This window comes from Scyliorhinus canicula, chromosome 1 (genome assembly GCF_902713615.1).
Source record: "Scyliorhinus canicula chromosome 1, sScyCan1.1, whole genome shotgun sequence".
NCBI classification, from domain to species: domain Eukaryota; kingdom Metazoa; phylum Chordata; class Chondrichthyes; order Carcharhiniformes; family Scyliorhinidae; genus Scyliorhinus; species Scyliorhinus canicula.
The window spans coordinates 9,200,880-9,225,020 of NC_052146.1; the positions used below are offsets into that span (position 1 = coordinate 9,200,880).

A 24,141-nucleotide genomic window follows, 5' to 3' on the forward strand; every position below is an offset into this window, starting at 1 on the left:
TGCTGTTTGAGAGTTCCAAGATTTTGCCTCAGGGACGCTGAAGGGACGGTGATATACTTCCACGTCAGGGTGGTGAGTGACTTGGAGGGGAACCTCCAGGTGGTGAGGTTCCCAGGTATCTGCTGCTCTTGTCCTTATAGATGGTAGTAATCATGTGTTTGGAAGGTGCTGTCTAAGGAACCTTGGGTTACTGCAGTGTATCTTGTAGATGGTACACACAGCTGCCACTGTTTGTCGGTGGTGGAGGGTTTGAATGTTTGTGTAAGGAGGGGCAATCAAGTTGGCTGCTTAGTCCCGGATCATGTTGAGCTTCTTGAGTGTTGTTGGAGCTGCACTCATCCAGGCAGGTGGAGAATATTTTATTACACTCCTGACTCGTGCCTTGTAGATGGTCAGCACGCTTTGGGGAGTCAGGAGATAAGTTGCTCGCCGTAGGATTCCCAGCCTTTCACCTGCCCTGGCAGCCACAGTATTAATATGGCTAGTCCAGTTCAGTTCCTGATTAATGGCAGCCCCTAGGATGTTGATTTTGGGGGATTCAGTGTTGGTAATGCCATTGATTGTCAAAGGGGCGATGGTTAGATTCTCTCTTGTAGGAGATGGTCATTGCCTGGCACTTGTGTGGCATGAATGTAACTTGCCATTTCTCAACCCAAGCCTGGATATTGTCCACGTCATGCTGCATTTGGACATGGACTGCTTCATTATCTGAGGAGTCAGGAATGGTGCTGAACATTGTGCAGTCTTCCGCAAACATCCCCACTTCTGACCTTATTATCGAAGGAAGGTCATTGATGAAACAGCTGAAGATCGTTGGGCCTAGGGCACTACCCTGAGGAACTCCTGCAGTGATGTCCTGGAGCTGAGATGATTGATCTGCAACCACCACAACCATCTTCTTTTGTGCCAGGTATGACCCCAACCAGTGGAGAGTTTTCCCCCTGATTCCCATTGACTCCAGTTTTGTTAGGGCTCCTTGATGCCACACTCGGGCAAATTCTGCCTTGATGCTGAGGGCAGTCACTCTCACCTCACCTCTGTCATTCACTCTTTTGTCTATGTTTGATCCAAGGGTGTAATGAGGTCAGGAGCTGAGTGACCTTGGCGGAACCCAAACTGAGCGTCCGTGAGCAGGTAATTGCTGAGTAAGTGCAGCTTGATAGCACTTTTGATGACTCCTCCCATCACTTTGCTGATGATGGAGAGTAGACTGATAGGGCGGTAATTGGCTGGGTTGCATTAGTCCTGTTCTTGTGCACAGAACACACCTGGGCAATTTTCCACATTGCCGGGTAGATGCCAGCGTTGAAGCTGTACTGGAACAGCTTGGCTAGGGGTGCAGCAAGTTCTGGAGCACAGGTCTTCAGTGCTATTGCCGGGATATTGTCAGGGCCCATAGCCTTTGCACTATGAATACTTTTCGTCAGTATTCACTCAAGAAAAAGATAATATTGTGGAGGAGAATGCTGAGACCCAGGCTATTAGAATAGATGGCATTGAGGTGCGTAGGGAAGAAGTGTTGGCAATTCTGGACAAGGTGAAAATAGATAAGTCCCCGGGGCCGGATGGGATTTATCCTAGGATTCTCTGGGAAGCCAGGGAAGAGATTGCTGAGCCTTTGGCTTTGATTTTTAGGTCATCATTGGCTACAGGAATAGTGCCAGAGGACTGGAGGATAGCAAATGTGGTCCCTTTGTTCAAGAAGGGGAGTAGAGATAACCCCGGCAACTATAGGCCGGTGAGCCTAACGTCTGTGGTGGGTAAAGTCTTGGAGAGGATTATAAAAGATACGATTTATAATCATCTAGATAGGAATAATATGATTAGGGACAGTCAGCATGGTTTTGTGAAGGGTAGGTCATGCCTCACAAACCTTATCGAGTTCTTTGAGAAGGTGACTGAACAGGTAGACGAGGGTAGAGCAGTTGATGTGGTGTATATAGATTTCAGTAAAGCGTTTGATAAGGTTCCCCACGGTCGGCTATTGCAAAAAATACGAAGGCTGGGGATTGAGGGTGATTTAGAGATGTGGATCAGAAATTGGCTAGTTGAAAGAAGACAGAGAGTGGTAGTTGATGGGAAATGTTCAGAATGGAGTTCAGTTACAAGTGGCGTACCACAAGGATCTGTTCTGGGGCCGTTGCTGTTTGTCATTTTTATAAATGACCTAGAGGAGGGCGCAGAAGGATGGGTGAGTAAATTTGCAGACGACACTAAAGTCGGTGGAGTTGTAGACAGTGCGGAAGGATGTTGCAGGTTACAGAGGGACATAGATAAGCTGCAGAGCTGGGCTGAGAGGTGGCAAATGGAGTTTAATGTGGAGAAGTGTGAGGTGATTCACTTTGGAAAGAATAACAGAAATGTGGAATATTTGGCTAATGGTAAAATTCTTGGCAGTGTGGATGAGCAGAGGTATCTCGGTGTCCATGTACATAGATCCCTGAAAGTTGCCACCCAGGTTGATAGGGTTGTGAAGAAGGCCTATGGTGTGTTGGCCTTTATTGGTAGAGGGATTGAGTTCCGGAGCCATGAGGTCATGTTGCAGTTGTACAAAACTCTAGTACGGCCGCATTTGGAGTATTGCGTACAGTTCTGGTCGCCTCATTATAGGAAGGACGTGGAAGCTTTGGAACGGGTGCAGAGGAGATTTACCAGGATGTTGCCTGGTATGGAGGGAAAATCTTATGAGGAAAGGCTGATGGACTTGAGGTTGTTTTCGTTAGAGAGAAGAAGGTTAAGAGGTGACTTAATAGAGGCATACAAAATGATCAGAGGGTTAGATAGGGTGGACAGCGAGAGCCTTCTCCCGCGGATGGGGGTGGCTAGCACGAGGGGACATAGCCTTAAATTGAGGGGTAATAGATATAGGACAGAGGTCAGAGGTGGGTTTTTTACGCAAAGAGTGGTGAGGCCGTGGAATGCCCTACCTGCAACAGTAGTGAACTCGCCAACATTGAGGGCATTTAAAAATTTATTGGATAAGCATATGGATGATAAGGGCATAGTGTAGGTTAGATGGCCTTTAGATTTTTTTTCCATGTCGGTGCAACATCGAGGGCCGAAGGGCCTGTACTGCGCTGTATCGTTCTATGTTCTATCCAGTGCCTTCAGCTGTTTCACATGGAGTGAATCGTATTGTCTGAAGACTGACATCTGAGATGCTGGGGACCTCAGGAAGAGACCAGATGGATCATCCACTCGGCACTTCTGGCTGAAGATTGTTGTGAACGCTTCAGCCTTGCCATGTGCAGGGATGCTGGGCTCCGTCATCATTGAAGTTAGGGATATTTGTGGAGCTTCCTCCTCCGGGAAGTTATTCCATTGTCCACCATCATTCATGGCTGGATGTGGCAGGACTACGGAGCTTAGATCTGATGGGTTTGTTGTGGAATCGCTTAGCTCTGTCTGTTACTTGCTGCTTATGCTGTTTGCCACACAAGTAGTCCTGTGTTGTAGCTTCACCAGGTTGACACCGCATTTTTCGGTATGTCTGATGTTGCTCCTGGCTCGGTGGTAATGGTAGGGTGGGGAATATGCCATGAGGTTGCAGATTGTAGTTGAATACAATTCTGCTGCTGCTGATGGCCCACAGCGCCTCATGGATACTCAGTCTCGAGTTGCAAGATTTGTTCGAAGTCTGTGCCATTAAGCACAGTGGTAGTGCCATACAACACGATGGAGGGTAGCCTCAATGTGAAGATGGGACTTTGCCTCCACTGCGATGGTCACTTCTACTGATACTGTTGTGGACAGATGCATCTGCAGCAGGCAGATTGGTGAGGATGAGGTCAAGTATGTTTTGCCACTGAGTGGTGTTCAACATGGAGATTCATCAGCTGATGATGGCCGGTACGTGGTAATCAGCAGGAGGCTTCCTTGCCCATGTTTAATCTGGACTTCATGTGGTCCAGAGTTGATGTTGAGGACTCCCAACGCAACTCCCTGCTGGCTGTATGCCACTGTGCCTCCACCTCTGCTGAATCTGTCCTGCCGATGAGACCGGACGTACCCAGGGATGGTGATGGTGCTGACTAGGACGTTACTGTAAGATATGGTTCTGTGAGTATGACTTTGTCAAGTTGTTGCTTAACTATTCTGTGAGACAGATCTCCCAACTTTGGCACAAGCCCCCCCCCACCCTCAATAGCAAGAATGTCCTTCCTCAAACTAGGAGACCAAAACAGCACACAATGCTCGCTATGAAGGCCAGCATACCATTAGCTTTCCTCACCATCTGCTGTACCTATTTGCCAACCCTCACTGCCTGCTGTACCTACATGCCAACCTTCAGCAATTGTTCCACCATGGTACCCAGATCTCGTTGCATTTCCCCTTTTCCTAAACTGCCACCATTCAGATAATAATCTGCCTTCCTGTATTTGCCACCAAACTGGATAACCTCGCATTTAACCCCATTATATTGCATTTGCCAAATATTTGCCCACTGAGCCAGCCTGTCTAAGTCACCCTGCAGCCTCTTTGCATCCTCCTCACAGCACACACTGCACCCCAGCTTAGTGTCATCTGCAAATTTGGAGATATTGCATGCAATTCCTTCGTCCAAATCATTAATGTATATTGCATGTAACTTGTGCAGCTTTTTTTCTCTGCAAGCCAATTTTCTTCCCCTCTTTTGAAAACGCTGGTTCTCACAAATGAACTATTCCACAGCATTTCAACCAAGGTGGCATTCTTCATTTGTAACACTGGTCAGCAAGCTATTGAACTGGAGGGCATCAGAGCCAACCCAAATCCTGTTCTCATCTCAAATTCACACGTGAGACTTTCTAGCAATTACTTCCACATGACAATCAAGAACTAACATTTTGTCATGGATACAGGGATTGATTAATCCAAACTCATCTGCAGTGTTGAGCGAGATTTGCCAACCTGGCACAGACATGAAACTTGTGCTGCTGTTGAACTTCCTCTAATGGGCAGCAAGGTAGCAGAGTGGTTAGCACAGTTGTTTCACAGCTCCAGGGTCCCAGGTTCGATTCCCGGCTGGGTCACTGTCTGTGCGGAGTCTACACGTTCTCCCCGTGTCTGCGTGGGATTCCTCCGGGTGCACAGGTTTCCTCCCACAGTCCAAAGATGTGCAGGTTACGTGGATTGGCCATGTTAAATTGCCCTTTGGTTGGGTGGGGTTGGGGGCAGTACGGTGTCGCAGTGGATTAGCCCTGCCGCCTCATGGCTCCGAGGTCCCAGGTTCGATCCTGGCTCTGGATCGCTGTCCGAGTGGAGTTTGCACATTCTCCCTGTGTCTGCGTGGGTTTCGCCCCACAGCCCAAAAATATGCAGGGTAGGTGGATTGGCAACGCTAAATTACCCCTTAATTGGAAAACAATAATTGGGTACTCTAAATTTATTTACAAAAAGGTTAGGTAGGGCTACTGGTTTAAGGGGATAGGGTGGAGGTGAGGCCTTAAGTGGTGTGCTCTTTCCAAAACCTGGTGCAGACCCAATGGGCCAAATAGCCCCCTTCTGCACTGTAAATTCTATTATCTATGATGTGCATAATGAATGGCCATACAATTTTTCTTCCCTATCTTGGTCTCACCCTCATTCAATGTGGTTGAAAGAAATGAAAATCGCTTATTGTCACGAGTAGGCTTCAATGAAGTTACTGTGAAAAGCCCCTAGTCCCACATTCCGGCGCCTTTCCGGGGAGGCTGGTACGGGAATCGAACCGTGCTGCTGGCCTGCTTGGTCCGCTTTTGTTAAATAAATTTAGAGTACCCAATTATTTTTTCCAATTAAGGGGCAATTTAGCGTGACCAATCCACCTAACCTGCACATCTTTGGGTTATGGGTGCGAAACCCACGCAGACACGGGGAGAATGTGCAAACTCCACACGGACAGTGACCCAGGGTCGGAATTCGAACCCGTGTCCTCAGCGCCGTAGGCAGCAATGCTAACCACTGTGCCACTGTGCTGCCCACTTGGTCCGCTTTTTAAAAGCCAGCGATTTAGCCCAGTGAGCTAAATCAGCCCCTGCTAAAACAGCCCCTGGTTCAGAGTGACCTGTTTTGCGAAACCTCCTATAGGCTACTATTGCTTGAAACAATACTTTCAAATACTGATCCGTTTCTTTAACCAATTGAATTTGTGGACATTAGCATATTGCTAATCCATAATAAAGTTTGAATTCTCTGAAAAAAATCCACAGTGGAATTGTTTTTAATTGTTGCATTTGTTTTTACATAAATTATCTAGTCCTTGACAAAGTAAAGACAATTACTTGTGCCAAGAGCAAACTTTAAAATATTCATGCTGCAGGGAATCACTTTGAATGAGATCAACAGAAACCCATGTTCGGCTTCAATGATTTGGAGCTATGTTAATGGTAATCAATGTATAGTGTTTTTCTTTCTCTGTAATGACTCCAGATCATTGTTATTTAATGAGGTGCACTATGATATTTGCAACAAACCTGCACTGTCCGGAAATTAAATGCAGCTGAAGTACACACTGGGGGTGCATTTGACCCTCTAAGCAGCCTTTGTGCCTTATTTTCATTGTCCATAGAATTCTCCACACAGCACAATATAGATTCTTTGGCAGTTCAGGGCTATCAATACAACATTTTACAATATGAATTAGGGGCAGCAGTAAGCCATTCTGACCCTCGTGCCTGCTGCACCATTTGTTAAGAATTATGGCTGATCGGACAGTGGCCTTTACTTTCCTGCCCATCTCCGGTAGCATTGTGGATAGCACAATCGCTTCACAGCTCCAGGGTCCCAGGTTCGATTCCGGCTTGGGTCACTGTCTGTGCGGAGTCTGCACATCCTCCCCGTGTGTGCGTGGGTTTCCTCCGGTGCTCCGGTTTCCTCCCGCAGTCACAAAGATGTGCAGGTTAGGTGGATTGGCCATGATAAATTGCCCTTAGTGTCCAAAATTGCCCTTAGTGTTGGGTGGGGTTACTGGGTTGTGGGGATAGGGTGGAGGTGTTGACCTTGGGTAGGGTGCTCTTTCCAAGAGCCGGTGCAGACTCGATGGGCCGAATGACCACCTCCTGCACTGTAAATTCTATGATAATCTATGATAACTCCCTTGTCAGTCAAGATTCTATCTAACTCTGCCTTAAAAAATATCCAGTGACACTGCCTCCACTGCTCCCTGGGGGAAGAGAGTTCCACAAACTAATGGCCCTCAGAGAAAAATATTTGTTTCATCTCTGCCTTAATCTATGATAAATCCTTCCAATCCCACCGCCCTGTCTAAAAACCCAAAGATGTGCAGGGTAGGTGGATTGGCCACACTAAATTGCCCCTTAATTGGAAAAAATGAATTGGGCACTCTGAATTTTTTTTTTAAAGTCTCCTCAGGATCTTATATGTTACAGTAATATCACCTCTCATTATTCTAAACGCCAGTGGGTACAGGCCCAAACTATTTCCTCATATAATTATTATAAGTTTAAGTGCCCAATTCTTTTTTTCCAATTAAGGGGCAATTTAGCATGGCCAATCCATCTGCCCTGCACATCTTTGGGTTGTGGGGGTGAGACTCACGCCGACAAAGGCTGAATGTGCAAATTCCACATGGTCAGTGGCCTGGGGCCGGGATCAAACCCAGGTTCTCAGTGCCTCAAGGCAGCAGTCAGCACTCCTTCTAATGCAGTTATGCACTTTATTGAGTAAGGAAAAAAGTCTACACAGTACTCCAGATGTGGTCTCACCACTGCCCTGTACAACTGTAGCAAAACTTCCCTACTTTTCTATTCCATTTCCCTTGCAGTAAATTGCATCATCCAATTTTCCTTCCTAATTACTTGCCTTACCTTAACGTTTTGCAAATCATGTACAGGGACACTCAAATCTCTCTGTACCGCAGTGTAAATAACATGCTGCTTTTTTATTCTTCCTGCCAAAATAGACAAATTAACACTTTCCCACTTTTTACTCCATGTGCCAAAAACCTCTCATTCATTTTGCTGACTCCTTCTGTCCTCTTCACAACTTATTCTCCTGACTATTTTGTGTCATCAGCAAATTTAGCAACCATACATTCGGTGTTTTCATCCAAGATATATATAGATTGTAAATCAATGAGGCCTCAGCATTGATCCCTGATGTACTCCACTGATTACATCTTGCCAACCTGAAAATGACCCACTTATCCCTACTCTGTTTCCCAGTGGTTAACCAATCTTCTATCCACAGTAATATGTTACCCCCCCTACACCATGAACCTTTATTTTGTGTTGTAATATTTGATGTCCCCTCTCATTACTCTCTTAAGACCAATAGAAAAGCATATGTTTAGGGTGGCACAGTGGTTAGCATTGCTGCCTCACGGCAGGGGAGCACGGTGGCACAGTGGTTAGCACTACTGCCTCACGAGTATGTTCTGTTGTGATATGAGCAAAAGAAGGCCTGTGGGTACTGGGGATCCGCTCAGAATGGCTGGGATTGCGCTGATCAGATGCTGGAGAGAAACCTTTTCAATCTAGAGGGACAATCTCAAAAGGGGTGAAGTGAGAGACGAGCAGTTGTAGACGCAGTCTGAGCGGGATAGGCTTTTGGTAGAAACCAGATCTTTGAAAGACAGGGAGGGAGAGAGGATTTTAAAGAATTTGTGACTCAATGAAATCTTTGGTAGGTAAGAAATTTGTGGTATTTGTCCTGATTGTATGTCATTTAGCATGCAATTTTTGTTGTTTGACTACAGTTTACCTGTTAATCCATGTTTAATTCATGTTATGAGGAGAGGTTGAGTACACTGGGACTATACTCATTGGAATTTAGAAGGATGCAGGGGGATCTTATAGAAACATATAAAATTATGAAGGGAATAGATGGGATAGATGCGGGAGGATGTTTCCACTGGTGGGTGAAAGCAGAACTGCCCAGTGAAGCAGTTGGAGCTCCTTCATTAAATATTTTCAAGGTAAAGATAGATAGGTGTTTGAGGAATAAAGGAATAAAGGGTTACGGTATTCGGGCAGGAAAGTAGAGCTGAGTCCACAAAAGATCAGCCATGATCTCATTGAATGGTGGAGCAGGCTCGAAGGGCCAGATGGCCTACTCCTGCTCCTTGTTCTATGTTCTTTTGACCAACCTCTCGAAGCACCATAATGATTGATGTCAAGGCCACCGGACGGTAGTCATTGAGACATGTTGCCTGGTTCTTCTTTAGCACCAGTTTGATGGTGGTCTTCTTGAAGCAGGTAGGAACCTAGGAATGGAGTAGGGAGAAATTGAAGATGTCCGCAAACACATCCGCCAGTTGATCCACGCAGGATCTGAGTGCACGACCAGGGACTCATTGCTTTCCATGTGTTCACTTTCAAGCAGGCTGATCTGATTTCTGAGGCTGTGACAATAGATACGAGCATGTCCAAAGCTGTTGGGGCAGTTGACAACGGTTTGTTGGCTTCCTGCTCGAAACAAGATGAGAACGCATTCATTGGGGAGGGGTGTACTGATGCCGGAGAGTCTACTCTGCTTTGCCTTGCAGCCCGTTATGTTGTTTCAGCCTTGCCACAACCGACGAGAGTCGTGTCTTTAGTCTGTGACTCGAGCTTTAAACTCTAGACATTTGCTACTCAAGCCCTCTGCAAAATTCAGCACCAATATTTTTTGGCCTAACCGCTGCCTTCAGGCCTTCCCATGTTGTTCCTCTGCACTGAAGCTCCAGTTGCAACTTTAGGCCACAGAGTAAAGCACAAACAATAGCTAAGATAGGAGCAAATCTGAATTTTAATTTAAAGCAGTAATTAGGCTTTTCTGAATGTGCTGCAAAGCGAGATAAAGAATTGGGGATACAGAAGAGAAGTTGTTACTGAAGAGCAAGAGGAAAGAAGATGAGGAAAAATAATAATTTTTTATTGTCACAAGTATGACGTTACTACTGTGAAAAGCCCCTAGTCGCCACGTTCCGCCACCTGTTCAGATAAGCTGGTACGGGAATTGAACCGTGCTGCTGGTCTTGTTCTGCATCACAAATCAGCTGTCTAGGCCACTGAGCTAAACCAGCCCTGTTATGCCCTGCAATGGAGAGGATATGACAGGGGATCGAGGTTTAGGAAGCATTCAGGAGCTGATAAACTTAATAAAGTGGGTAAGAGCAAATTACTGCGGATGCTGGAATCTGAAACAAAAACAGAAAATACTGGACAATCTCAGCAGGTCTGACAGCTTCTGAGGAGAGAGAGAGAGAGAGCTAACGTTTCAAATCTGGATGACTCTTTGACAAAGTGTCATCCAAACTCTTGCTGTTAGCCCTCTCTCCACAGATGTTATTAATAAAGTGGATAATGAGTAATGCCACTATCTAAGGAAGGATGTGCTGGCCTTGGAAAGGGTCCAGAGGACGTTGATAAGAATGATCCCTGGAATGAAGAGCTTGGCATATGAGGAGTGGTTGAGGACTCTGGGTCTGTACTAGTTGGAGTTTCGAAGGATGATGGGGGACCTTATTGAAACTTAGCGGATACTGAGAGGCCTGAATGGAGGTGGACATGGAGAGGTGTTTCTGCTAATAGGAAACGCTAGAACCAGAGGCCACAGCCTCAGACTGAAAGGACGATCCTTGAAAACAGAGATGAGGTGAATCTGTGGAACGCTTTGCCGCAGTAGGCTGTGGAGGCCAAATCACTGAGTATCTTTATAATAATAATCTTTATTGTCAAAAGTTGGCTTACATTAACACAGCAATGAAGTTCCATTCCGGCGCCTGTTTGGGTACACAGAGGAAGAATTCAGAATATCCAATTCACCTCACAGCACGTCTTTCGGGACTTGTGGGAGGAAACCGGAGCACTCGGAAGCAACCCACGCAGACACAGGGAGAATGTGCAGACTCCACACAGGCAGTGACCCAAGCTGGGAATCAAACCTGGGCCCCTGGACTGTGAAGCAATAATGCTAACCACTGTGTTACTGTGCCACCCCAGAGGAAATGGCAGTAATAGATTGATTCTTGATTAATAAGGGGATCAGGGGTTATGGGGAGAAGGCAAGATAGTGGGGATGAGAAACATTTCAGCCATGATTGAATGGCAGAGCAGACTCGAAGGGCCGAATTGCTTAATTCTGCTCCTATATCTTGTGATGTGGAGATGCCGGCGTTGGACTGGGGTGAGCACAGTAAGAAGTCTTACAACACCAGGTTAAAGTCCAACAGGTTTGATTCAAACACGAGCTTTCGGAGCGCAGCTCCTTCCTCAGGTGAATGGCGAGGTCTGTTCCAGGGTTGTGTGGTGTCGTGGTCGCTGTTCTGAAGGCTGGGTAATTTGCTGCAAACAATGGTTTGTTTGAGGTTGCACGGTTGTTTGAAGGCCAGTAGTGGGGGTGTGGGGATGACCTTGGCAAGATGTTCATCTTCATTGATGATGTGTTGAAGGCTGCGAAGAAGATGTCGTAGTTTCTCCGCCCCAGGAAAGTACTGGACGACGAAGGGTACTCTGTCAGTGGTGTCCCGTGTGTGTCTTCTGAGGAGGTCAGTGCGGTTTTTTGCTGTGGCGCGTTGGAACTGTCGATCGATGAGTCGAGCGCCATATCCCGTTCGTACGAGAGCATCTTTCAGCATCTGTAGGTGTCTGTTGCCTGGATCTGTAATGATTTGATTACCTGCAAATGCCTGCATTCCAAGCATTGTCCAGCATCTCTGACTTTGTCTATATAAATGTTTCTGGAACAGACCTCGCCATTCACCTGAGGAAGGAGCTGCGCTCCGAAAGCTCGTGTTTGAATCAAACCTGTTGGACTTTAACCTGGTGTTGTAAGACTTCTTCCTATATCTTGTGGCCACAGAAGATCCACTTATGCCTATAAAAATGTAATCACATTAAACACTGCCCCTTTATTTCTCAAAATATAGAGAGCAGATACACTAGTATTACCTGCTTTAAGAATCCCATTCAATTGTACTTTGTATTCACTTACCCATTACCTCCAAATTTATTTTTATCAACTAAACTTCATGCAATTCTTGGATTGAACCTAAATTATATGAAAAACATCAGCTGAGTGTAGCCACATTTTAGTAGCCCAGGATAATTTTACTAGTACAGGTTTGTGAGTACAGTTAACAGTATTTGCTTCTCACTCTGAGTTAGCCAGTGCAGTTGAGATCCTACCTTTACCTACATTTGCCAATTAAGGTTGCCTAACATTGGTAATAATGTGGAGTGGAAGAACAGAAATCAGATACATAGATTCTTACAGATATATAGATTGCAGGCAGAAAGAGCTCTGAAAATGCAGAGGTTTTCCACATTTTCTGTATCAGAGTATTGAATACAAATGTAATACTGATGAAATATACAGGGCATTTGTTACAGTTCTATGTGCAGTTTTGGGCATCCCATTCCAGAAAAGTTTTTGACGTATCAAAAAGGTGTGATGTATGTAGTATGATAACCAATCGTGCAAGGCTATATTTCATAGAAATCATAGAATTTACAGTGCAGAAGGAGGCCATTCGGCCCACCGACTCAGCACCGGCTCTTGGAAAGAGCACCCTACCCACGCCCACACCTCCATCCTACCTCCATAACCCAGCAACTCCACCCAACACTAAGGGCAATTTTGGACACTAAGGGCAATTTAGCATGGCCAATCAACCTAACCTGCACATCTTTCGACTGTGGGAGGAAACCAGAGCACACGGAGGAAACCCACGCAGACACGGGGAGAACGTGCAGACTCCACACAGTGACCCAAGCCGGGAATCAAACCTGGGACCCTGGAGCTGTGAAACAATTGTGCTAACCGCTATGCTACCATGCTGCCCACAATGAGAACATGGGAGAAGCTAAATTCACTGGAGCAGAGAATATTAAGACGGGACCTAGTAGAAGTGTTGAAATTTTGCCAGGATTTGAGAAGGTAAAGAAGTAAATTGTGTTCCCATTAGTAAAGTCATTGATAACCAAGGAGAATAAATTTAGAATTAGTATGCAATACGCAACAAGTTTAACATTTTTTTCCACTCAAAGGGCTGGGAAAATGAAGAATGCAATATTTGCATTTGCTGCTGAAGCATATTGGGCTGAATGGACTTCCTCCTTTGTTGAAATTTGAAAATGTACAGTTTGCAAGTACAATGACTGAGAGTCAAACACAAAGCAAGCCACAGTCATAGCTCTGAAAACAGTCAGAAATAGCAAGGGAGAAGCTCACAGCCTGAAGGTTCTGAGCATCAAAGGGCTCTAATTGTTTTCATCAAGACGGTTTTTATTCCTTTAATCATACTGCGTGTTTTTAAACGTTTTACCCCTCCCCTGATCCATAAGACTGCAGACTTCTGTGACACCCTCACAGTCTCGTTATGAGCTTTGACAGGACTGCGTTTCTGTGGAACGTTTCCTTCAACCTTTCATTTCTGCTTTTGCTTGAACCCGACCATAGCGAAAACCTATATTCCACAGTTTTTGTTATTTGTTGCCTCAACTTCAGCACCTTAAGCAGCAGCCTCCAGACTAATTCTACAGAAACATCAATTTATTTAGCACTGCACTTCCCATATCCTTTTACTCATCCCATCCTTGCTGATCTCTTGGACCCACGCACCAAACAATTCACCGATTCTGTCTTCTTTGTTGTGTCATGGGAATGTCACTTTAAGAAATGTTTGTCTTCTCAAGTGGCTGCAGTGATGTCATTGTGTGGGTGAAGCTGGGCTCTGGCTCTGCTTTTTACTTTCGTTTTGAGCTGGAAGCTGTTTTTGGCTCTGAGTTTTAGTTTAGTTTTCAGTTGGCGAGCTGCATTCAAACCAAGGAGGTGTATTTTGGGTGTGTCTCTGCATGCTAAAGAATGTCTCCAGATGACTTGATGATTTCAAAGTAATACCTGTTTCTGTAAGGAATGCAAACCTTTGTTAAAAAGGGTCTTTGACTTATGGATGTTGTTAGGAAAGTTACTAAAGGTTACCCATAGAGTACTGCACCTTTGGAGAGGGTATCAGTTTTGGTAGTTGATAAGATGTTTACTGTGTGTTTATAAAATGTTAACTGGATTCATAGAATAAATATTGTTGCATAACACCTGTAAAGTGGGCCCTTGTGCTTCCCATAACCAAAATCTATTCAAAGTTGTGGGTCAGGTGAACTCCATGATATACTTTTGTGTTCTCTAAACCCTGGCCCATAATAGTTGTCTTCCATCTACTGACCCAGTGGCAGAGTGGTCAACCATTTTGACCCTAACTACTCCCTATAACTTCCTGCCTAAACTTAAAAATGGTCAAAATATTTTTGGCCATTTTTAAGTCAGCTCTGTATCTTGATTATACTTGACTTTCATTTCAATTGTAACAAACATTAAAAACACTGCGCACAATCGAATGGCCTCGTCGTGCCCGAGGTTGTTGGGTCTCAGAAAGGCCTCTCGTTAAATAAGCGATGCTCTGAATGCCTCGCACGAGATCTAACGAGATCTCGTGAGATGTTCAAATCTGGAACCCAGCTCTTGCTGGGCACTCCCCGGGTGCCCAAGTGGCATTGTCAGGCTGGCAGGGACACTGACAGCGCCCGGTTGCCCATGGCAGGGATCAAGCCCACAGGCAGATGGGGGGGGGGGGGGGGGGGGGGGGTGATCCCGATCCTAAGAATGCCCTAAAAGTTAAGCTGGGGCGTTGCAAGCGGTCTGGAGGCCGTGGTGGAGAATCAAGAGATTGGGGCGGCATTTTAAAATGGTGAGCTGAGCTTTTCAGTGCAGGAAATGAAGAAGGTAAGTGTGACCTCGGCGCGGCGTTCCTCTCCAATGCCACAAAAAGAGTTCTGTTTGCTGGCGGAGTTGTTGCCGGCACTACAGGTGCTGAGAAAAATCCCTCGAAACGGATCTTCTTTTTTTCCCGTTAAATATTTCATATTTGAGCAGTCTTGCTTCTGAGTCAGGAGACGCAAGGTTCAAGAAGCACACAAGATATTTGAAAACAAAAACTAGGCTGACAATTCAATGTAGAACTTGGGGAACACTGAACTATCAGAGTCCCCATCTCCCGCATGAGACATAAAACTAACGTTGCATCCGCCCTCTCAGGTGGACACAAATGATCCCATTGGACATTTTGAACAAGTGCAGAGGAGTTCTCCTGGTGTCTTGCCCAGATTTTATGCATACATTACTGAGTGACTACATTTCAAACATTTCTTCATTGGCTGCAAAGCACTCTGGGGTGTCCGGAGATTGTGAATGTGCCATAGAAGTGCAAGTTCTTTCTTTTCCCTCTCTTATATTTAGTGTTGCATTTATTAGTGATGTCTTGCTTCATGAAACATTCCTGTCAATGGCTATTGTCGCTGTTGTAGAGGATTTGTTGGTTATTATTCAGTTTCTACAGTAAAGGTAAGGTCTGTACAGGTTAGGTATTGGGAAACTATCATGAGAGAAGCAGAAGAAAACTGATAACCTCTGCCTTTGACAGCAGTCCTTATGTTCGCCATTTTTAGATTTTCTGGCAGAATCTGCTTAATGCCTGGGTCTTTGCATTCAGGTGCTAAAGTTAGCCTGCTGTTTTTAGAGTATCCAATTCTTTTTTCCAATTAAGGGGCAATTTAGCATGGTCAATCCACCTACCCGGCATATCTTTTTGGGTTGTGAGGGTGAGACCCATGCAGACACTGGGAGAATGTGCAAACTCCAATGGACAGTGACCCGGGGCTGGGATTGAACCCGGGGGGGTCCTCGACTCTGTGAGGCAGCAGTGCTCACCGCTGCGCTACTGTGCCGCCCATGTTAGCCTGCTGTTTGAAGCAACAATGTAAAGGCTTCTTTACTGATTAAAAATCTGTTGATTAGCATAATTTCTGTCGTCCAGTTTGATAGCCGCTACCTTAGCAAGTGGACACTTTTTAGAATTTGTTTTGAGCCATTGAAGCATCATCTTGTAACTGTTATGCTTACATATGCTGATTTCCCACAAATGCTTTCTGTGTAACATGTTAGGATTTTGTTGGCGGCCAGTAGTACAGTTCCCCAAAGTATAAATACACAACAATGTCCCTCCCCAGTATGTTCACAGAAGCATCACTTTCTTTTTCCCATTGAACTACCTTTACACAGTTTTTAACCCGTGTTACCAGACAGTTTCTGATACCTAGGGCTTATGATAACATTAAATGAAGCATTCAGGGCGATAAAATACAATTGATATTCATGGAAAATAATAATAATAATAATAGCTTATTGTCACAAGTATGCTTCAATTAAGTTACTGTGAAAACCCCCTAGTCGCCACGTTCCAGCACCTGTTCGGGGAGGCGGGTATGGGAATTGAACCCACGCTGCTGGCATTGTTCTGCATTACAAGCCAGCTGCTTAGCCCACTGTACTAAACCAGCCCCTAAATAAAGACAAGGGGTGCGATCTACCGGCTACGCTGCACCCGAAAAGCACGCTGTCCGGCGCAACATTGCCGGTAGATCGCACCCCAGAAGATACAGCATTGATGTTCTGGAACAACACCTTTACTGTTGAACAGTCTCTCTCAGGCCATTCTCCTTTTCATCATCTTTTCCCACCGTCATCATCTTTTCCCACCTGCTCACTCATCCTCCTTTCCAGATGAAATCTTTATTTCCATGGAGCTGTTCAGCACACTTGAATACCACAGTTGCATACAGAAAATATTTATAATGTTTCTGATGACTTTCTGTTTCTGATAAATTGGAAGCAAAATGTTAAAGCTGCTTGTGCATTGGTGTTGTTTAATGAGCGCTCCAGAAAAAATATGTTTCCTAAACTAGGTCCTGACACCAGTATTTCTGGTGATAACTCTGTGGGAGAGTTAGTTTGTCATGGTGCCAGGAATAAAGGTGCCTGATTTTGTACCATTAATACTAAGGACCAGCTTTCAAGGGGCCATTCTCTCAAATCAGAATTTAAAGAAAGTTACCATATAAGCAGCAAATATTCATGAATTGGAAAATGTAGTTCATATTGGGCTACATATTTCTTTTAAAAAAAAATTTAGAATACCCAATTCATTTTTTCCAATTAAGGGGCAACTTAACGTGGCCAATCCACCTAGCCTGCACATCTTTTGGGTTGTGGGGGTGAAACCCACGCCAACACGGGGAGAATGTGCACACTCCACACAAACAGTGACCCAGAGCCGCGATCGAACCTGGGATCTCGGCACCGTGAGGCAGCAGGGCTAACCCATTGCGCCACCATGCTGCCCTTGCATATTTCTTGTAAAGTTTACACTTGTCATAGTCAATTTGTGCAAAATGTAACGTACATACCAATTACCCACTTCATGCACAGTCCCTCAAACTATTGTAATAATTCTTTCCAAAGCAGTTAATTCTAAAGATCACCATTGCATTGCACCAAAACCAAAATATATCCAGATTGCACTTTTTGCTATATAACTCCTAGAATACTGTGAGTTAGCATGTTATCTAGGTCTGTACATACTTCTAATTCTACTTTATAATATTTTCAGATGTCACATACAAAAGATGTGCGAATTTCGAAAGCTGAAAAGGCCTTCAGTACTCAAAGGGTTAATCCTCCAACCAAACAAGTGAATATCCTTTTTTTTATTTGTTTTTCTAAATGTGTAGGGCATTTAACCTTTGGAGGACAATAAGAGCATGTTTCAAGGTTCTTCTTAACCATATGCAACACTATCATTAGAAATTCACAGCATACATAATTTCAAAAAACCTGCTGTGTATCACAAAATGTGTTTTGAAAGCTGCCAAAATAAATATTTTGTCCAAAAGATTGAATAATTATTCTCAACCAGATGATGATCCCTTTGTTCCCGTACTATCTGTGAGTGGGGAAAAATTGAAATAAATGTAGCATAAGATTTGAGTTGCTTCCTTAAGGCAATATATTAGAAACTGTTGGACCATTCACCAGTGCTGTCAAAAAGGTCCTTGAGACTATCATTCATATTTTATTTTATTGGTTGGGAAGGGGCTGTGGGAGCCATTAACTCTATTTCTGGAATCGTGGCTAATTCCAGCCTAACAAAAACAAACAATTTGAAGATATTTATAAAACTTTCTTGGTTATTCTTAAAATAGAAGTGCTCTTTCCACATGAAGAAAGCAAAGGCGTGGCACTGTTCTCTGGGGAGAAGTGGGGGAAAATGGCATCTTAATTTATTTTCCCCCTTTAATGCTAATTGATGAGAAAGCTTTTCTCTCCTATTGAAAGGTAGCTCTGTTTGGGCCCTGTGAATGCTTTGTCGCATGCTTTGTATAGCTTTCAAGCCCCAATATCAGTGCACAAAACCAACAGTGTATGCTCCCAAAATCAGATGTTCTTATCATTTCTTTCTCTGTAGGGTAATTGGAATTTAGCAGCCTATTAAGAGTCTGATAAGTGACATTCGTATTTTGTTGTTTTGACCTAAGGAAAGCAGGGAGCGTTTTTGCCTTCTCTTTTATTTGTCATACTAATCCCTTTGATGTTTGTACTGCTCTCGGATTTCATATACAGCCATGCACAATGGTTAAAAGGGTTTTTGCTGTTTCTTGACCCGTCAGCTTAAGAACTTGCCGTTTTTAGTAATTGAATGGATCACCTTCATTATCATTTAAATGAGCCCTGTATCCTTCCGAATGCTGAAATTTGAATGTGGTTGTAAAGCTGTGATAATTTGAAATATTCATTCCCTCAAGGGTAACATTTCAGAGGCACTGAATGCCATTGTTACACGTTCTCATATTTTTCTGGGTGAGATGGGAAAATAGACTGGTAATTGTCTGCTGAGCCTCTAGAATGGGTGCTCCAGTTAGTCAAGACATTGGCTCTAATTGTCATGGGGGGTTTGCTGATGAATCATGGTGTATGCGTGCAGCAGCCAGGGCCAAATTGAGTGATATAGCCAGAGCTATGTGCAAATTGGCAATTATTAGCACAGCAGAAAGGCTGGCAGGTGTAGAATGCCTTCTGAGCTTTTGATTGAAATAGGAAATAGCAAAATTTCTGTGATGAAGGCTAGCTGATTGGGGCTGATGAAGCAAGTAAGGCTGGCTAGCTCAGAAACCTGACTGAAGCAGAGGTAAACCGATTATTGGAATATTTGATTAAATTCTGATTACAGCACTGGTCGATTATTAATTTCATAGCTGAATACTCTTCCAGCTAGCACATGTTTGCTAAAGAGCCAATGATTAGTACCTATCTTACGATAGAAAATGTTACTTCAGCAGCTTCTCGGCTGCTTTTGTGTGGTTCACAGTAATTTGTGTCACAGTTTATCATCAGATGGTCACTCTTGGCTGATATTCATTGGATTTATGATGAAGCGTGCTTTACAATAATCAGTTGTGATAGAAAGACCAAGGTAGTGGAAATACACAGATGCCAGAATATTTTGTAATTTGTCCTGTATATCGCACATTTGCCAATGTTCAAGTTATATTTCCACACGTTGTGATTGGGTGGTATCTGAAATGATGTGCTGCCACAGAAAATATTTGAAGCGAAAGACCTGCATTTCTGTAGCACCCTTTGCGATCTCAGGGCATCCTGAAGTGTTTTAAATGAATGACTTACGTATGAAGTGTAGCCACTGTTGTAATGTAGATGACGCGGCAGTCAGCTGGCATACAACATGATGGCCAGATAATATGTTTTTGCGATGTTGGTTGAGGGATAAATATTGGTCAGGATGCTGGGGATGATTCCCCTGCTCTTCGAAATAGTGCCATGCGGTATTTTACATCCATATGAGAAAAATGAGAAAATAGACCGAGCCTTGGTTTAAAGTCTCACCTGAAAGGGCACCTCTGACAATGCATCTCCTGAGTACTGGTTTAGCTCACCAGGCTAAATTGCTGGCTTTTAAAGCAGGCCAGCAGCACGGTTCGATTCCCGTACCAGCCTCCCCGAACAGGCGCCGGAATGTGGCGACTAGGGGCTTTTCACAGTAACTTCATTGAAGACTACTCGTGACAATAAGCGATTTTCATTTCATTGGATGTCAATTGCATTTTTGTTCCCAAATCTCCGGAGTGGGACTTGAACTTGCAACTTTCTGATTCCGAGTGCTACTAACTGAAGTACAGCTGACACACTTTGTCAGACTGTTACTCATTCCCAATTTTGTTCTATTCTCACCTGAGGGCGCTGGCACTTTCTGAAGTGTGATTCTACAGGTACTGATGCCTCTCCCAAGAGGTATAGATAGTTAATATTGACCCTGGTTGACATCACACCTGAGCTCAATTGTGCCCTCACTCAGAAGTCTCACTCAAGCTTTGGGGAAATAATACTGTGCTCGTCATTCCCGTACCAGCCTCCCCGGACAGGCGCCGGAATGTGGCGACTAGGGGCTTTTCACAGTAACTTCATTGAAGCCTACTCGTGACAATAAGCGATTTTCATTCATTTCATTTTTCATCACATTCTACCCTACCCATCCCTACTTAATGGGGCAATGAGTTGACACTCTCTCGCTGTAGCGGCAGTTAACTTGGCAGAGGCCAGGAATTAAATCTGGGACCTTCTGGTTTGTGTGGCTTGGTAATGCACTTCCTGGTACACTTATTCATTAAGCCAAAGTTTTGTTCAGAAATAAGAAATTCCTTTCCATTTCAAATGTTCCTGCTATATCATTTTACAGGAAGCATTTGTGTAGTTTATACGTTATATTTTAATAGAGAGAATTCAACACCTTGAAATCAAATGGTATAAAAGGGTCAGCATCTCTTTGGTTGAACTCTACATATCACAGCACTGTAAACCTTTTTAAATATTTAAATGTCAGATCAGTCAAAATGGTAACTGTAGTACCCAAAACATACATGCCTGACAAGAATGTGAAAAAATATAGTGATGAAATATGCAACAAAATCTAGAATGCATGGTTGAGAATTGTTCAATTGCCAGAAGATGTACATAATCACTTCCATTACTGTACAATAGGCCGATACTTAAAAAATGTTAAAGGTCTGTTACTGGGTGTAAGGAAGTTCAGTGCAAAATCTAATGCATTTTCCTCTCCTCTTTTTTTCCCCCCCACAGAGTTCTGCACATTCGTTTTCAGGACGAGGATACTCTGTAAGTCATTGCAAACCTTTGAATATTATACATCAATTCTCCTGGGTATCCGTGCTCTGTTTCACATCTAATTGCATATATTTCAGAGTGTACATGCACCTACACCTACTTACACAGAGTAATAAATTTCAGAAATGGCCTTAGCATGGGATTTCATTACATGATAACTAGAATGGAAGGCGGTACAGTGGCACAGTGGTTAGCACTGCGGCCTCACAGCGCTGAGGATCCGCGTTCGACCCTGGCCTCGGAGTTTGCACATTCTCCCCGTGTCTGTGTGGGGGTCTCACCCCCACAGCCCAAAACATGTGCAGGGTAGGTGAATTGGCCACCCTAAATTGCCCCTTAATTGAGAAAAAAAAATTGGGTACTCTAAATTTATTTTGAAAATGATACGGGTAATGTTAGCTTCTACTTGGTTTATGGAAGTCTGACAATCGTGAAAAGAATGGGCTGAATTTAGCCATTCTCAGCACGTTTTAATTGCTCCTCTTAATCGTTTTAAACCCGCCCAACCTATGTTACATTTTAGCCTTTGTACGTTGTTGGCTTTTTGTATTGCTGCTTTAATTCTTATTCCAAATTCTTGTTGACATTTTAAAATTGGATCCACAGGGCTACAGTTTATCTAAGGAAACATGGTGTCACAGCATCAATGATGGGCATTGACTCATGATTCCTGGTTTTTGGTTTTGTAATTGTTCTCTGGATGTGGGTGATTCTGACAAGGGGCACACTTTTTGTCAATTTCTGGTTGTTATGGGAAGGTGGCAGAGAGATCTTTTCCTTCCTCAGGTACTAGAGCAGCAGGTGTGAGACTGCGGTCATGTAGAGGCCAAACCAGGTGGGGATGACATGTTCCCTCTCCCAAAGAACCATCAACTGCTGGTACCAATCAGTGCTGGAATCCAGCACTGCCCTGCTTACTTTTGTTCTCCAACCAGAAGACTCGTGAGAATGCTGCTTATGACTGAGGCAATCCCATGTTAATAGTATGTTAATGCAGAGTTTTTTTAAAAATAAATTTAGAGTACCCAATTCATTTTCTCCAATTAAGGGGCAATTTAATGTGGCCAATTGACCTACCCTGCACATCTTTGGGTTGTGGGGGCGAAACCCACGCAGACACGGGGAGAATGTGCAAACTCCACACGGACAGTGACCCAGAACCGGGATCGAACCTGGGACCTCGGCGCCGTGAGGCAGCAGGGCTAACCCACTGTGCCACCGTGCTGCCCTTGTTAATGCAGAGTTAATGAGAATGTTGATGATGGGCCAGTTACACCCATGGAATGAAGCAGAGGTGGCTGGCATGTACATTGCTCAACAGGTTGGGGCTCTATAAGCAAAACCTTCCAAACTCGTGACCACTACCATCTAGAAGGACAAGGGCAGAAGATACGTGGGGAACATCACTGGAAGATCCCCTACAAGTCGCTCACCACCCTGACTTGGAAATATATTGCCGCTCCTTCACTGTCACTGGGTCAAAATCCGGAACTCCCGAATAGCGCAGTGCTGTATGTACACCTCATGAACTGCAACAGTTCAAGAAGGCAGCTCACCACCACCTTCTCAAGGTCAATTAGGGATGGGCAACAAAGGGCAGCACGGTGGCCTAGTGGTTAGCACAACCGCCTCACGGCGCTGAGGTCCCAGGTTCGATCCCGGCTCTGGGTCACTGTCCGTGTGGAGTTTGCACATTCTCCCCGTGTCTGCGTGGGTTTCGCCCCCACAACCCAAAAATGTGCAGAGTAGGTGGATTGGCCACGCTAAATTGCCCCTTAATTGGAACAAAATAATTGGCTAATCTAAATTTTAAAAAAGAGGGATGGGGAAACAAATGCTGGCCCAGTCAGCGACGCCCACATCCCGTAAAAAATGAATGTTGTATTTCTGAATTATTTCTGTAATTAGCATTTTTCAATGACTACTAAAATGTGATGTTTTCAAGAACTAATAATGGGTGTGGGGGCTTCAGTTTTTCAGATTTAAAAATAACAATAACAGTGGCAAACAAGAATCTGAACTTGTTATATTTTATTGTCAGCTATTGTTGAATTGTAATGGCTGATGATGAAGGTAATTTTTTTGGAGAGCCTATTTCTTCCAGATCCTACATAATCTATGGTTTGCAGGAATATAGCATGTATTGCTATGAGGTGCTGATCTGTCGACCTGGCACTGCTTGGTAAAGTGAGAAATGACTGGGTGATTAACAGCCTAAACTAGTACTTGAGTCTACCATTCACAGATACTATGCTTAATTTGACCTGAATTTCACTGATTCCACAGCATTCTTGTCAACTAAATATATTTCAGTAATATTATCATCTTTAAAAGCCTAAAATGCTGCTCCAGATCCCGTTTGGTACACTACACTGTTCACAATTGAATCTGGTATGAAATTGTTGCCTGATCAGGATAATTTGTTGGTGGGGTTCAGTTATGTGATTTATCATTCCTCCATCCTTGCAGATAAAAATAAGAAATGATTAGACACTGCGGTAACCACAGGAACTCCATTTTCAGGAAAGTTAGCAGCTTAGTTTATTGGTTATGGGGATGCATTTACAATTTGAATTAATTAAAAAAAAAAAAAATTTAGAGTGCCCAATTATTTTTTCCAATTAAGGAGCAATTTAGCGTGGCCAATCCACCTACCCTGCACGTCTTGGGTTGTGGGGGCGAAACCCACGCAAACACAGGGAGAATGTGCAAATTCCACTTGGACAGTGACTCAGGGCCGGGATTCGAACCCAGGTCCTCAGCGCCATAGGCAGCAATGCTAACCACTGTGCCACCGTGCTGCCCAACATTTGAATTAATAACTGTTGTATCAATATTATAGTCATTCTTGGAGAGTATTTTCCCCAATAATTGCTTGCTCCATTTTGATGTTGTTCATACAATCGCTTTGGTGACTTGGGCATCAAAAAGGTATAATCTAAGCATGACAAACTCACCAGAATGTTATGGCTGATTGTGTTCAATTAATGGGATTGGATACAGAAAGAGATCTTTAAGCTTTCCTAAGGGGAGATTTGTTCAGCCTACACTTGTAGGAAAACCCATGGCTACCTAATCACAGAGTGTTTTAGCCTAAAAATGTAGAGTTCTTCACTCTTTAGATTTTATAGGCTTCTGAGAGGCTGTCAT

At 44.0% G+C, this 24,141-nt stretch overlaps 1 protein-coding gene across 13 annotated transcripts in view; it reads left to right on the forward strand.

The window, feature by feature from the left end:
* The window catches only part of fbrsl1 (fibrosin-like 1), a 1,082,194-nt gene that overhangs the window by 568,303 nt on the left and 489,750 nt on the right, over nt 1-24,141 (forward strand). For 10 of the 13 annotated variants that reach the window (XM_038805641.1, XM_038805908.1, XM_038805817.1 and 7 more), the window contains 2 exons: nt 17,405-17,485; nt 20,947-20,982. The exons of 1 other annotated variant lie outside the window; for it this stretch is intronic. In XM_038805641.1, the coding sequence (XP_038661569.1) occupies nt 17,405-17,485; nt 20,947-20,982 (117 nt within the window). The remainder of the gene's footprint in view (nt 1-17,404; nt 17,486-20,946; nt 20,983-24,141) is intronic. 2 more of the 13 variants (XM_038806217.1, XM_038806535.1) reach the window with 1 other exon arrangement.